General features: G+C 39.6%; 2 protein-coding genes across 4 annotated transcripts in view; both read left to right on the top strand.

The window, feature by feature from the left end:
* The window catches only part of NLK (nemo like kinase), a 113,197-nt gene extending 107,963 nt beyond the window's left edge, over positions 1-5,234 (top strand). For 2 of the 3 annotated variants that reach the window (XM_038375575.2, XM_043499362.1), the window contains exons 10-11: positions 3,026-3,119; positions 3,666-5,234. In XM_038375575.2, coding sequence (XP_038231503.1) covers positions 3,026-3,119; positions 3,666-3,720 — 149 coding nt within the window. In that variant the 3' untranslated portion in view covers positions 3,721-5,234. Of the gene's footprint in view, positions 1-3,025; positions 3,126-3,665 lie in introns of all 3 variants that reach the window. The other variant, XM_038375576.2, reaches the window with a different exon arrangement.
* Positions 5,235-7,882: 2,648 nt separating this feature from the next.
* On the top strand, positions 7,883-15,420 carry TMEM97 (transmembrane protein 97). The gene is made up of 3 exons (XM_038375602.2): positions 7,883-10,064; positions 11,783-11,927; positions 12,762-15,420. Exons 1-3 carry the CDS (start codon positions 9,855-9,857, stop codon positions 13,010-13,012), a joined length of 606 nt encoding a protein of 201 aa, XP_038231530.1. The 5' UTR covers positions 7,883-9,854; the 3' UTR covers positions 13,013-15,420.
* Positions 15,421-15,434: the final 14 nt, after the last annotated feature.

Here is a 15,434-nt window from a genome sequence, read left to right on the forward strand (position 1 = left end):
CTACCAAATAACTTTATTTTCTTACTGTTTTGATAGAGAGAATGCCATAAAATAGTTGGCATATTGACTTCTGTCCCTACTGGTACTTTCTCCTGAGTTGACAATCCATATTGGAGACTGGTGTGTGGGAAAGGTGGTATTTTAGCAGGGAATTGTATTTAAAAAACCACCACAACCAATGTAAGGAAAAGAGTGTGGATCAATTACTGTGCTCCATAGAAGAGTCAGCCTTCATCAACAAGTAGTTTGCAGAAGCTGGGTAGTTTCATAGTACTCCCACTTAATTCTATCACTTTCTGTTCACATTGATACTGCCATGTCAAATGCCTTAAAAGCAGCTGCCATCATAAGCTCTTTTGCTGGTACCATTCCATAGATCTGGCAGTGGTACAAGGGGCACACTCTGAGTCTTGACATGCCGTGATGAGGGAAATCAATGTTGATGCTTGAAAGAAGGAACTACTAGGGCGGAAGATTACTAAACACTAGACATTGTTTTGTACCACTGGAGACAAGAAGTCCGATCCCAACATAACAAACAAACCAGAATATAACTGTTGGGTTTTTTAACATGGCCCAGCAGTATACCATTGCCTTGGGAGAATGAATGGGGACAAAGGCGGAATGTAGCATGAATAGGGATTTTGTTTTACAAGAGTTATCCCACAATACTGCCATGAAACCCTGAGCTATCTGAGCTGTTGGTACCATGTTTCTGAAATGTTCAAAGTTTTTGCTTGTGTGAATTTATAGAACTTTCTTTGATCCAGTCACGCTGCCCCTTCTGTTACCTCACTGTCCAGCCCTTTTCAGTGACGTGCATCCTTCTGCTGTGCTTTGCGTAATCTCGTGCACAGTCAGAAATCAAGCTAGAGAGAACTATTCTCACTCCTCTTAATTTAATTACTAGGATGCTAACAAAAAATAGATATGCGGGTGTAAGGCTTGTTAGACTGGGAACATGATATCCTAAAATGAGAACATTTCAATTAAAATGTTGATTTTAAAAATTCCTATGTGCCATATGCACAATGTGTCTAATTTTAATTTCATTTAAATTTCTATTTTAATACCTCAATAGAGAGGTATATGTTAATGTACTACTTTATATGTGTAGATATAGAGAGAGGTTTCCAAAATTGATTTTTATTAAGGATTTTTGTGAACATTAATATATTTTTTTATTAACTAGGGAACAAATGAATGTGCTACTTTGTGCCTAGTTTGATGTTAAGATGCAAGCAATGTCAGCTGTACATCTCATGAAGCAAGGCCACTGTGTACTATTCCTAATGAAATAATACCAGTCTATTCAAGGATAAAAAAAATGCCACAAACCCCCAGGGCTCATGCAAAAATGGCAGTTGGAGTAGGCATTCATTTTCCTAACTTGTATATCTATTAGGATCTGCAGCTGCATGCCACATCTTGTATGCCGGTACCAAATTTGGTCTGACTTTTACCCATTTTTAATTTTACTGTGCTCTCAAAAGCCCTGCAGTTCACTGACATATAAAATGGATCTGCATTCACAAACTGCTGCAGATATGCAAGGGAGAAAGAAATATCTGCTCTATTATAGGCCATGTAACTTCCATCCTCCTCCTCCCAATGAAGTTGTGCATGTAAATTTGGGAGGAGTATAGCATTTGCCTGGAAGAGATCCTTCATAGGTGAGAATGGCAGATTCCTCCCACAAGTGATGAAGCAATAGTCAGTTAGCAGTATCGTAACTCCTGGCAAATACCTTGTGTTGTTTTAAAAACAAACAAGCAAACAAAAAAAACCCCCTCCTATAGCTAAAACATTTTATCTATATAAAAATCTTGCCCCTTTTCCCTCTGCTGCATAATATGTGTGCACAGGACTTCCTGTGGCAGGGCCACATTTGTAATGTCAGATCCTGCTGCTTAAAGCTGTCAGGCCAATGATGTGGGAGAGCCCTGGCACATTGCCAGCATCAATGGTCCTGTCGTACATCCTGTATGTTTGCCATGTTGGTCCCAGGATATTAGAAAGACAAGATGGGTGAGATGATATCTTTTATTGGGCCAACTTCTGTTGGTGAAAGAGACACGCTTTTGAGCTTACGAGGCTTCTCAACAGAAATTGGTCCAGTAAAAGATATTACTTTGCCACCTTGTTTCAATGATCTAGTAATCAGTATCTCCTGCCAGCATTCACATCAAGACAGAATACCACTATTGTTACCAACTAGAGTTATTGCTGTCCCCCAGCCAGGTACAGAATGAAACACGGTGTTAGCAGTGGTCAGTGGATTGTTGTGAAATCTCCCATCAGGGATTTCTGACAATAGTGCAAATTCTTGCATGCCGCCCTTTACTTGAAGTCCATACCAGAGTCTTCTCCTAGAAGATATCATTCCTGCCCTGTTCCCATCTCTGCCAGTTGCCATTTTTTCTCCTGCATAAGGAGATGCAGAAGCAGGTAATGTATGCAGAGTTCCCCTTACTCTGTGAGGGTTGATTTTTCACCTCGCCAAGTAGTACTGTAGGCTTGCTTCATGAATTTAATAGCTGCAATTGCTGTGTATTTAAGTACTAGACTTGACTGATCAGTGAATCTGGATGCAGAAGTTTTTAGTTTCAGCTCTTTATATACTAATAAAATATAGTAGGTGTTAGGGTTGTGTTCTCCATGCTAGCAACTCTGGTTAACGCTATTGAGAGTTTTATGCACTTCAAGAAATTGCCCTTACATTTTCATATTCAATCCATAGTCCGTCATCACTTAGTGTTTTAGTAGGAGACGGGTATTTACTTGTGTATGTGTATATATATGTGTGTATGTGTATATATGAAAGTACCATGGGCATTTGTGGTATTTAGTAGGATATATCACATTGGTGATGGGGAAAACTGGGTGGTTTATTTTCCACTCTTGTCCCCAATAATCTTATTGTATGTACTTTCACCAAAAAAAAACCATGTTTGCTACAACTCTTCATTGCATCTAATCAAAGCAAAAAGTGCTAACCTAATGGTGTCAATTGTTTCTTGTACAGAAATAATTCATCAATTCATTTTGGAACAGCAGAAAGGAAACAGAGTACCTCTCTGCATCAACCCTCAGTCTGCTGCTTTTAAGAGCTTTATTAGGTAACTGTATGTAATCACATCTGATATTAATTCACATTTCTTAGTTGTACAGCATTTATGATACATTTGAAATGTTTTTAAATTTTGAATTAAGGGGAGTGGGGAAACTTTCCATATAACTGTCTTCTGCTAAGAATGGTATAAACATTTATGATTAAACTTAAAAGTACTTTTATTTAGGTGATACTGAACTTCAGTAAAACATGCAGAAAGTTCAAGTAATAGATCATCTGTTTGTGAGCAGATAAGTGTGACAGCATGTAAAGTTTAAAATTGAGAGATTTATGTACGCAGTAGAGATTCTAATTTTAAAATTGCACTGCAAAAAAAGACAATTAAATAAAATGATGAATGGAGAACCATTATGAAAATGATCAATTAAGGATAATGACGAAAATGTATGCTTAAATATTTTAATGTAAAAGGTTATTGATCGAGTTTTAGAGATAAATGTTGGTGTTACCAATCAAATCTTAAGTTTCTTGTGCTGCTTGTCTGTTACCCATTGTTAATGAACACTGATTTTCTGTTTTTGTTATATTCTAGTTCCACTGTTGCTCAGCCATCTGAGATGCCGCCATCTCCACTGGTTTGGGAATAAAAGTAGAAGATGATATACTACTGAAGATGTAATGTAGCTTTCCACTGGAGTCTGGGATTTGCAATTCTGGAGGTTAATCATGCTTGTACTGTAATTTTACTAATGAAGTTTTAAATTAACAACCACTACTTGTATGATACAAATAATATTTAGAGATGTACTAGACTTTTAATCTTGTAAAGTGGTTGTGCTTTTAGAAGAAAATATTTTACCCAGAGTTGCACATGTTTTATGAATTCTGGCGCAGCTGTGATGGCTCAGCTCGGAACAAACAGAGAATTGAACCAAATTTGGGGAGGTTGTTTTTTGTTTTGATTTTTTTAATTGAAGTGAGATTGTAAAAAGGATAACCATACATTTTGATATTGAGCCATTCCTGAAGATTTGGGGTTTTCTAAAATTAAGGAATACGGAGAACTTGATTGCGACCAATCATGAAGTCACATCAGATGACCGTGACCAGACTATGAATGGACATGTCACCTGATGATCAAATCCTATAAATAGCTTCTCACTAGAGCTGTGATGGTAATGTGTGCTGTTCTAAAATCAAATGTTGTGAGTAGAGAGAATGAGTTTGTGACTAGGAGAGAATAAACTTCTGTTTCCTTACCCGGTATAAATATATATATATATATTTAATCTATTTTTATTAGAAGTTTTTCTGCTCTTTCTTACATAAAACCCCCAAGCATGCATCTTCTATGTGTGTAAATAATTCCATTTATGGGCTAATTTCAAAGAACCCTGACATCATTGCTGTATAGAGAGAAACTAGCTTGCACATTTTAGGTCTGTGAAATTTTGTGAGAATTTTTTCCTGCACTGGACAGTTGAGAGAAAAAAAAAAAAAAAAGGAAAGAAAGAAAAGGAAAAAAAAAAAAACAGCACATAGGGAATTATGTTAATTGTGTTTGTGTCTTTAGGCAAAACTGTGGAAGTCCTGAAATGTCACAGTAGTAAATAACTTTTATTTCTTTTTGGCTAATTCTTTTTTCTGTTGGAACACTGAATTATTCTGTGCATATGTATATATGAACACAAATTGAAGGCCTCTACCTCCTGGAGTATACAACTTGGTTTGTTTACCTCCACATGATTATTATTTTTTTTTTAGTTCAGTGTGGAGACTTGAAACTTGAATGTCCCTTCCAACTTTTATATTTAAAACAAGACAAGAAAATTTGAAGACTGTTTTTCACCTGTACAAAGAAATACTAATGGATGGTCTTAAATTTTGAGCATTGGTCTGGGGAAAAACCTTGGTGTTTGTTATGGACAATTAACTGTTAAAGTTATTGTAAGTTATCTGTATTTAGCAGAGTATTTTCAACAAGAGTGATCTGAGCTGAAATTGGAGACTATTAGTAAGTTATGTTTGGAAGTTTTAACTTCAATGAAGTAATTATTTGCTGTGAAAGAAACAAACATTGAATTACTAAACAAAGATGGTGCAATATCTTTGTTTTTTATGAGGCTCTTGAGAATAAAACCAACTGAAACATTTCAATTCACTTGAATGAGAAACGTGTTTAATTAAAAGAGCCCAAGAAGACACTGGTATGAAAGGTAAAATCTCAGAGGTTGGACAGTTAATGTGGCACACTTGCTGGTCACTTTGTAAAATGTAGATTTGAAGTACAGTGGTGAAAACATTAAATGTGACATTTGAAAAAATGGTGTTATCTTTTCATTTCCTGACTCATTCCACCTCCCGCAAAAAAGTTGGCTAGCTTTTCAGTTATTCTAAACTTGATTTAATGCTGTCTGAAATAGTTTAAAGTGAGAAGGCTTTAAAGCATCTTGATTTAGAGGGGGTTGTTTAGTTGATATATTTATTTTTTATGAAGCATTCAGTTATTCTAATTATTTTCTGAACCTTATTGCAACGTTAGATCATGGATGAAGTGAGAACCACAGGTTAACCGAAAATAAATAAGAAATTGGTTTACACTTAGATAGGCGGGATTAAAGATATGCACTCAAGGATGGTTGGTCCTACTTTTTCTTTTCTTTGTTTGCAAAATCCACGTAATTCTTTCAAAGCGAAAGCTTTAATGGATTTTCTAAACAACTAATGTACGTAGCCCAGTATTCAGCAGTGCTGCATTAACAAATCAGAATGGAAAGCAGTCCACACGTTTCATGGTTATGAAAGTTTCAAAGAATCAAGCAAGTAACTTATATAGATACTGCTGCTAGAACCCATAAGAAATAGAATAGTCTTATAGATGGGGAAGGATGGCGTCATGGTCTGAATGTAAGACTGGGAGTCAGAAGATCTAGGTTCTGTTCCCCGCTCTGACATGGGCTTCCTCAGTAACTTCAGGCAATTCATGTAACCTCTCTGCCTCAATTTCTTCATATTATGATGAGCTAAATTTCAACATCAAGTTGGTGGTGGTGTCACATTTCTGTTTTATGTATGGATATCACTAAACTGGTGTCAGTTAATTTATTTGGTACTACTTTTGTTTAGCCTGCACTACTCACTCAATTCTGCTTCAGCGTAGGTCTTCTGTTTTTCCTGAAATCTGGTTATTTTAAGTGCAGATATGAAATGGATTGCTGCTAGAACTGCTCTCTTCTTAAATACATAGTGTTGTAAAGGGTTTACTTCATAATGTTATGAATAGTAATGTCCACATTGTGCATCAGTACAAAGCCTGTTGGAGCTAATTGCCAGAGCTTCCAGTGTAGGTGGTCTCAATAAACACACAAGGAACAAAATCGTGTTGAGATCTATATCATCTATGTATCTATATCTGCACCAGCCCAAATTTGGAACAGGCACCCTGAGGAATGAGTATGCACACACAAGGGCAAGAGTTTTTAAATGTGTGATGACTTTAACATTTTCTGTAGCCTCAGTTTCTTGGTTCTGTACATAAATTACAATTAAATGAGAGCAGCATCAGGTGCTGTGTCTGTGGGACAAAGGTAGTAATTCTAGGACTAAAATGAGGAGCATTTAATATATAGTTAGCTATTCTGCATAGATCTTACTCTGACTACTAATTAAAAATGGGAAGTCCTATTGAAATACCTCTTTGCATCCAATAAAACTAAAATTTTAGTTACCTGTTGACCGTGATTTTGAATATTCTGGGCTGCATTTTAAGCAGTTTAAATTCCTGTTGTACAAGGGATTAAACAATGTTGTCACTACTGATGTATAAGCTTTTGGACTTCAGCTCATGCTAAATTTGGGCTGATCAGATTTGCACTGATAATGGGTGCAGAATTAACAAGCGGGAAAAATAATTTTAAAACAACTGGCTTTTAGTTACCACAAGATGCTACTTGACAAATACACTGCATAGGGCGGTTTCTTGAGGGCAAGAAGGGAGAAAACAAGGGCAGGAAAAGATGCAAAAATGGACATAAATATTGGAAGCGCTATGCTCACAATACACACATAACCAGCAGGTACTTTGGTTGAAGGCAAGCCTATGGCAGAAAACAGTATTGAAGAGACAAGATCAACTGTGTAGGAGTCTATTACGAGTATCCACCTCCTAATGGATCATGAAATATCATTGACTGGCTGCATACTGATTGGCTCAGAGAACAAACTGTTCTCTTCTTCAGCCAATGATAAGCACGTCCACAAAACTAGTTTTCAAAAAGAAACTACATTTCTGAATTGGCTTTTTGAATTAACTGCGGAGTTTTTTTAGTGGCTGGCCCATAACCATTTTGTATAATTTACTGTGTTGTGATTTAGTCATTATTTCTACATGTACTAGTTGCATTATATTGGCTTATTGGCTAATCCAATAGGTTTAGTGGGGTTTAGGTATGTATTTGCTAATTACACATAAGTGTATATTTTTCATAGCTTGCTTGTCATAGCTTGGAAAAGAGATGACTAAAGTGTGATGTGATAGAGGTCTATAAAATCATGAACATGTGGAGAAAGTGAATTACCCAGTCACATAACACAAGAACCAGGGGTTACCCAATGAAATGTATAGGCAACAGGTTTAAAACAAACAAAAGGAAGTATTTCTTCACACAATGCACAGTCAACATGTGGAACTCATTGCCAGGGGATGTTATGAAAGCAAAACTATAACTGGTTTCAAAAAAGAATTGGGTAAGTTCATGGAGGATATTAATGGCTATTAGCCAAGATAGACATGGATGCAACCCCATGCTCTGGGTGTCCGAAGCCTCTAACTGTCAGAGGCTGGGAGTGGATGACCGGGTGGATAACTCAGTAATTGCCATGTTCTGCTTATTCCCTCTAAAGCATCTGGCACTGGCCAGTCGGAAGACAAGATACTGTGCTAGATGGACCATTAGTCTGACCCAGTTTCGCCATTCTTATATAATGACTGCACTTTCTTTATTTGCATCAACAACTTGGCTTAATTTGAATGTTTGAGTTCAATTGCATTTAAATCTCCACCACCATTAAAGAATTTAGTCTTCTGAGGTGTAGATGGGCTGGGATCTTCCCAAACTGAGACAGCAGCTTGAATACACAAGCAGAGACTAAAATTGACATATAATGCTTATTGCTTGGTTTTCAGTGCCCCTGACAAGGTATGAACCTCTCTCTCCACACACAGGAGGACCCGGTCCCTTACATTAATGAATTTTGTGTATGGGAGACTATACAGTACACTTGGTCGTAAATTACAATTAGGTTAGTATTGATTATAAATCAGACAGCACTAGAATGAAATCACTGGAGCCAGTATTTCACCCTATATGAGCCTGATCCTTAGTTGGTGTAAATCAGTATAGTTCCATGAAAAGAGGACGTGGTCCAGTGTAGCATTTGAACAGGGAGAAAATGTTTAAAATGTAGACCCCCTAAAAGTTAAGGGCTTTCCAGTAGAAATATTGGCACAACTTCAGGTAGACAACACCAGCAGAGCATAAGGCAAGTGTCCAAATCTAGTATCCCATTTGAACTGCTAACCGGATTTGAATTTTCAATAAATATTAAAACCAGTTGTTTAATCCATTGAGTGAAGACTTTTCCAGTCTTACTCCCTTACACTTTATATTTCTTGTAGTAGTAGAATATCTTGAGATCCTTGAAACGCACCTATTCTTCAATTCTCTATTTTTATATGATAACTCTTTGCTGTCAGCTGTCACTTCCTTGTGAAAAGCCTATACCTGGCACTGGCATCAATCAGGTAGTATTTCTATTCTGGAAAGCTTCGTTTCCTATCTGTATTAAGGGAAGATGCGTACAACCACTGCTCAATAATAACCTGATATATAAACTGGATCTTTAACCGTAGTCAGCTTCCAGTTCAGGAAGGGAATAAGACTGGCTCAGTGATTTGAAGTAAACCTATTAATAGGTTTAAAAAAAACCCACTTATGTTTGAGACAGGAACACAACCTGCTACTGGGAAGTGCATTGGTACTAATGCAGAAACTCCTGCTTCATCTAGCACAAGGGTTGAGATCTTCAAAGTACACTTGGGACATTTAGACACATTCTCCCCTCTTACTCCTGGGATCTTGCCAAAGCCCGTGAGCCTGCTGAAAATTTGTATCCAGGAGGAAGTTAACTAGTGGGACAGCCAGAAAGCATAAGCTTTGTTAGTGATTGGACTCGGCCGGGGGCCTGGTAAAAGTAAAGAAATGAACGTGAGCAAGAGTATATGAACATCTTCGCAAAACAACTTGTGATTCTTCTGCTAACCAGAAATTCTTCTCTACTGAGTGCTTTTGAAACTCTCACCCCTAAGCTACTTAACTGCACAGGTCCCGTTGAAAGTCAGTGGTACTTATTCTCCTGAGTCCCTTTTGGGAATCCATAATGGTGTAAATGTGCACGCAGAGGACTTCTAACCACCTGCTTCAAAGGCAACCTGCTAAATCCTGTGCTGGGTTGCTGCACGAGGCTTTGAATACAATCTAATTTGTTGAGCTGAGCTCTAAAGATCGAACCAATACTTTCTTTTTTTTCCTAACCAAGCTATGAAAATGTTTTTAAGTCTTTAAAATAGATTGTAGTGCAAATATAGTAAGGTCTCCTGTTAAGTTGAATGGAATCTTCCTTAAGGGAAGGCACCGCAGGTGTTTTGATTTCAGCCAAATGAGTAGCCCTTTAAATTGTGAGTTGTCCCAGCAGAAAAGCCAGCCTCCTGAGAGTGCAGCCAATGGGAGCAAGAGAAAGATGGCCTGTTGCTGTCTGTTGCTTACAAGCTGTCTTCCTGCTGCTGCTGCTGCACTGCACCAGGGAAGGGATGGCTGCTGTTACTGGCTTGCTGGAGTGGGTTTTTGGCCTGTACTTTCTCACTCATATTCCCATCACTTTAATGATAGACCTGCAAGCACTTGTACCTGGAGCTGGCATCCACCCTCAGAGTGTAAGTAGCTGCCAGGAGTCTCTTAACGACATTGTGATTTGTGTGTGTTTCCAGCTCAGTGCAAAATCTGTAGGGACTGTCTGATATGAGGGTTTGGGGGAGAATTAATTCTGTGCAAGGGTGTGAATAGCAATGACTTTGTGCTTAGCAGTTAGCTTGAAAAACCTGATCTTGCTGCATCTTTGAGAAGATGGCTATTAATTTTACAGCCCTACAATGAGTCAATTTTATACAATACCACTTAGCTTTTATATAGTATTAAGTATAAATATAGATAGTATCTATTGTGCCAAGCTCATTAGTCTGAGGTCACTAGGATAAACTTCATTTTGATTAGTTCACTAGGGCACAAATCTACTGGCTTCCAAAATTGTTCAAAGAATCAAATGAAATCTGTGTGAGCTTTCTCTGCCAATTAAATCTACACAGTAAGTCAGACAAAAGCAAAAAACCTCCTTGCTAAAATCTCTTCTCCTTTTATCTTCCCCGCATGCTAAGCTATTGCTGAGGTCTAACCTAAATAGCCTAGAAATACCTGAATATCTGCTTTACAGTAGATTTCTTTTGCATATGTAAAGCACCACGTGTTACTACTTGTCTTTAAAAGCCAAGTATAGTCTGAAAGAGAGACTGGAAGAGTTCAGAGCAGAGTACAGTTGTTCATTGAGTGACTTATGCAACACTGACCTCATGATTTAGTACTTTTGTTTTCTGTGCAAAACCCCACCATGAATGTGAGAGGCAGAGATAATTGGTTCCCAAAATATGACCAATCGAGGTACAATGCAAGTTATTTATAAAACTTCATTTTTTGTCACCAGGGTTTGATCTGTACGCTAGAAAACTATAAATATAATCTATATCCAACAACTTTAGAAGGGGACATGAGGTCATTAGCTCAGGCAGTTTAACTTTTGATTGTTACCTGAATGAATCAGGAGGCTTCTTCTATTTCAGAAGCCATATTTAAATTAAAAATTAACTAGCAAATCTCAATGGACTTTCAACCAAAGGCCGCCTAATGAAACCACATTTACATTTATTTGTCTGTCATTCAGACTAATTTAACATTTAGCTCATTGCGCTGTCAGCTTGGACAAAAACCTTTTTATAGGACTGTTTAAACACCATGGGCCAGCTCTATAAAGGTATTTAGATGCCTAAAGATGCAGATAAGTGCCTAGGAACCCAGTGGTTGACTAGGGGCGCTGTACAAACATAGTCACTTTTGTAAATTGCACGAGACACCTGTCTGCCTCTTGGAGGGCTTAAATACCATTGTAAATCTGGCCCCACATGTCCTCACAGTGGCAGGGCCAAGAAGAGTGGAATTCAAGGATCTTTCCTCTCTCCACAAAATCTGACTTGCTCCCTACGTGGAAAAAGGGATCAGGAGTGGTCTGTGGCTGTGGTCTGAAGCAGCAGGCTCTACGTAAGGTTGTAATAACCCCGAGAACATGTGGAACAAAATGCTGCAGAATCGAATGTATGTGTACGGAGCGTTTTCACCACTTTGAGAGGCTTTTGCAGCGCAATTCCCATTAACACTAATAGCTGCACAGCGGAAGCCTTGTGTGTCAAGATGAGACCGTATCTTTAAAAAGGTTTTGCGCGCTGTAATGATGGCTCCATTTAATGGGTCATGTAAAATGCCTTGTTGGTTCTCATTGCAGCTAACGCTAAGTGTGTTTAATCTGTTGTGTTTTTTTTTTCTTAAGCTGACGGAGTTGTTAAAATGGTACGCAGTTACCTTTAAAGATCCCATGATGCTGGAGCCCCCTGCATGGTTTAAGTCATTTATATATTGTGAAGCCTTCTTACAAATGCCTTTCTTTCCCATTGCAGCCTATGCATTCTTAAAAGGTTGGTACAGAAAGAAAAAAAGAACAATATTGTGCATGCAGTCTTGTTGCAGATATTAATTTTAGGGGGTAGAGATAGCTTGTTCTGTACATTTAAGCCATTACAAATGCATCAAGTGGGGGGTCCTGTTTTTTCACTAAGAATTTTGCTTCAGTAAGGAGTGCAGAATAGAGCTTGTAGGAAAATAATTAAAATAAAAACAGGAAAAATTATTCTTTCGCTGATGCTTATCAAGCCTGGCACAATACACTTCATTCCCATAACTTTATCTTAAACCAAAAATCCTAGGTTTCTAGGTAATAGGGCCCAGAAGGGAGAGAACAGCCCTGTTAGGACATGGGGCTTTTATTCCAGGCTCTGCCACATGCTTCTTGTATGACCTTGGATGAGTCATTTAACCCTGTAAAATGGTATAATGATACTCTGCATCTACATGATATCTTGTGGCCGACCTAAGAATCTAATTCTTGAATCAAGTCTGCATGTCTGTCTGTCTTTTTTTGATGATGAAGAAAATATTTTATCAGCTTGCTTTGAAGAGATGTCCTAGGACTCCTATCTGCATCCTGTCTTTCTAAGCTTCCAGTTGGCATGCCTTGTGTTGCCACTCTTCCACCTAATAAAAATAGATTAGTTTTCCTGCTACCATATACTCCTTGCAATTGAGGCTCGTACAGTCTGGGTTAATTTTCTGTTAATACCTAACGCTCTTATAGCAGTTTTCATGAGTAGATCTCAACATGCTTTCACCCTCTTTAATGTATTTATCCTAAGGCTATTGAATGTTGCCCTCTTATTTCAAACAAATGTTATACTTTTCTGCCTCAAATACAGGTGGCTGCAAATGGATACGGACTCCAGCAATGATCTACTCCAGTCATGTAGCTACAACTGTATTTCCTATCCTTGCACACATCCTGTTTCATGATTTCTCAGCATCCAAGCATCAGGGTCCAGAGACACAGCAGGAACGCCTTACTCTGTTATCCATCTATGTGCCGTATTTGCTGATTCCAGTTCTGATCCTGTTTACCATGTTGTACAGCCCCCAATACAACCAGGTGGAGAAAAGGAAAAAGAACTAATGGTGAATCAAAACAGCCTAAACATTTAGCCCCATATGTTCTCTGAATCTTCTCCGTCCAGCTCCTGTGGGATAAGTACCCATCTAGTGCAGGCTGCTGCCCCAATTCACACCGGTATGAGTCCCAAATAGAAGGCTTGAATTGGCTGGAAGTCCCTGCTCTTCCCAAAACAAGTAGCCATTCCCCCTGCTGCTGTGGCTAGAGGGACCTAACTTCTCTGGGGCTGGCAAATGGGTGTTTTTCCATCAGTGCGAACAAAATAAAGAAGTAAAGCCTTTGACGTACAATACTGAAACTAGAGCACTGCACTTGCGTTCTGCCTCCTTTTCAGCTGCTCTCCTCTCATAGTAAATATATCTGTGTGAGAAACCAGGGATCCCCCGTCTGTTTAAAAATAAGACACACGAGAGGCTGCATAACTGTGTGTTATGACTTAATTAACTACAAGCAGCTGGGGAGCAGAGAGAGGAACATGTTGTTCTGTATCATTATTATTAGACGTAAAAACAGGGTCTGGTTCTGCCCTCAGATACATATGCACGCTCCCATTGGCTTAGGTATGGCTGGGGCAGAACCTGGCCCATGAAAGTTAAGAGTCTGATGGAGTATATGTTAATGCAACCAAGTCACCTAGTTGTGTAAGTCTTAAAATTTCATAACTTTGAACTTGTGGGTCAAAACTCTAGCCACTTCATTATGTATGTTTGATTTTGTGCCTGGCCACACTGGCTCCAAGCCCTCAAACAGCCCCTTATATACCATTGCCTTCCATCTGGAATAACACTATGATCCTTTTTTAAAGATTCTGCATGTGCCAGCTCCATTTTTGATTATGAAGTTGAATCACCAGTTTGAGTAAATTTCAAGATCTGCCTGATTTCTGAATGCTAAAACGTAACCTACTTTGACATACATCTGCTTTTTTGTATAGCACCTTTCTTCCCAAAGGGTCCTGAAATCTTTTCCTAATTGTGTATGAGGGATCTTTTCACCTGCTTCTGACCTGTAGCATCCCTCCCAGCAGTCCTGGGTTTCGTGGGGCTGTCCTACTTTGACCCCAAGCCTGTCTCAGTTGAAGTGAACATTTCCCACATTCAGGACTGCCTGGGGAGGGGCAGTTTGTCCTGAGCCTGCCGTTTGAGAGGGCCCCAAACCTAGTGGTGGTGTGACCTGGTGCAGGGCATTGCAGCGTGACTTAGGTTTGGCCTGTCCCCCCTTTTATTTCCATCTACAGAGGGGCAGATGGCCCAAACCTGAGTGGCACTGCATCCACCTTTTAGCCACTTGAAAGGTTGAGGTAAGCTGCAGCTGCACCTGGGATGAAATGCACAAATGCAGTCCAGTCTTCTGTTCCAAATCTCTTCCAAAAGGTTGAGCATTAGCCTCGAAATGGTGGTAACATCACTTGTTTATGATGTCAAGGATTATTCTGTCATCCAAGTGCCAGGGTCTAAATTACAAAGGCTGACAGTTTCATGCCTGGTTGCCTACACGTAGGCACATCTAAACACTTAATAAGCAGCCTGACTTCTATGTCAGGTGCTGAGCACCTGCAACTTCTGTTGACCTTAACGCAGAGGTGGGCAAACTACAGCCTGCGGGACCATCCTGCCTGGCCCCTGAATTCCTGGCCAGGGAGGCTAGCCCGTCCCCTCCCCTGCAACCTCAGCATGATGTGACGTCAATGCTCTGGCTCACTGCTCCTGCCGGGCAGGGCGGCAGTATGGTTGTAAGCTTCTGCTGCTCTGAGTGGTGTGGTAAGAGGGCAGAGAGCGGGTGGGGAGAGTCGGCTAAGGGGTAGAGGGTCCAGTCAGGGGACAGAGGGTGGTTGGATGGTGCAGAGGTTTGGGGGCAGGGAGATCAGGAGATGGGGAGCAGGGGGCGTTGGAGGGTTCTGAGCAGGGCAGTCATGGGGTGGGAAGTGGGTGGGGGCCAGGCTGTTTGGGGAGGCACAGCCTTCCCTATCCAGCCCTCCATGAAGTTTCACAACAGCGATGTGACCGTTGGGCCAAAAAGTTTGCCCACTCCTGCCTTAACAGGATTTGGGAGGGCTCAGCTCTTCTGGAAATCAGTCCATTCATACTCAGATATCTAAATGTGGATTTTGGAACCTAGCTTTAGGCATCCATTGTCTAAATCTGTTTACACTTAACATCTGCTCATGCCACAAAGACTTCAGGCTGGGCTGTCGTATTAGTTGGCAGCTTAGAGCACTGTTAAAAATTCCCAGGAACCTGTCTGTGAGCCTCAGGCATAATCCATCTTGAATTCTGCTGTATGTTTTCCAGTTTGGGATTGTCGTGAGTGGGTTCTGTAAGTCACAAACTTGCCTGTGTTTTTTTTTTTTTAAACTGGACAGCAATTCTCTTCTGTCAGTCCAAATAAAAACAAGCTGTTGGTGCTGCTTACTAATGTTGTATTG

Source organism: Dermochelys coriacea, chromosome 17 (genome assembly GCF_009764565.3).
Source record: "Dermochelys coriacea isolate rDerCor1 chromosome 17, rDerCor1.pri.v4, whole genome shotgun sequence".
NCBI lineage: Eukaryota > Metazoa > Chordata > Testudines > Dermochelyidae > Dermochelys > Dermochelys coriacea.

What these genes read in the sequence shown, in the direction of transcription:
- TMEM97 (XM_038375602.2), top strand. Translation starts at nt 9,855, where the DNA reads ATGGGAGCAAGAGAAAGATGGCCTGTTGCTGTCTGTTGCTTACAAGCT. An exon ending in CTGGCATCCACCCTCAGAGT is followed by an intron (nt 10,065 to 11,782) that starts GTAAGTAGCTGC and finishes TTTTTTCTTAAG; the next exon opens with CTGACGGAGTTGTTAAAATG. An exon ending in AGCCTATGCATTCTTAAAAG is followed by an intron (nt 11,928 to 12,761) that starts GTTGGTACAGAA and finishes CCTCAAATACAG; the next exon opens with GTGGCTGCAAATGGATACGG.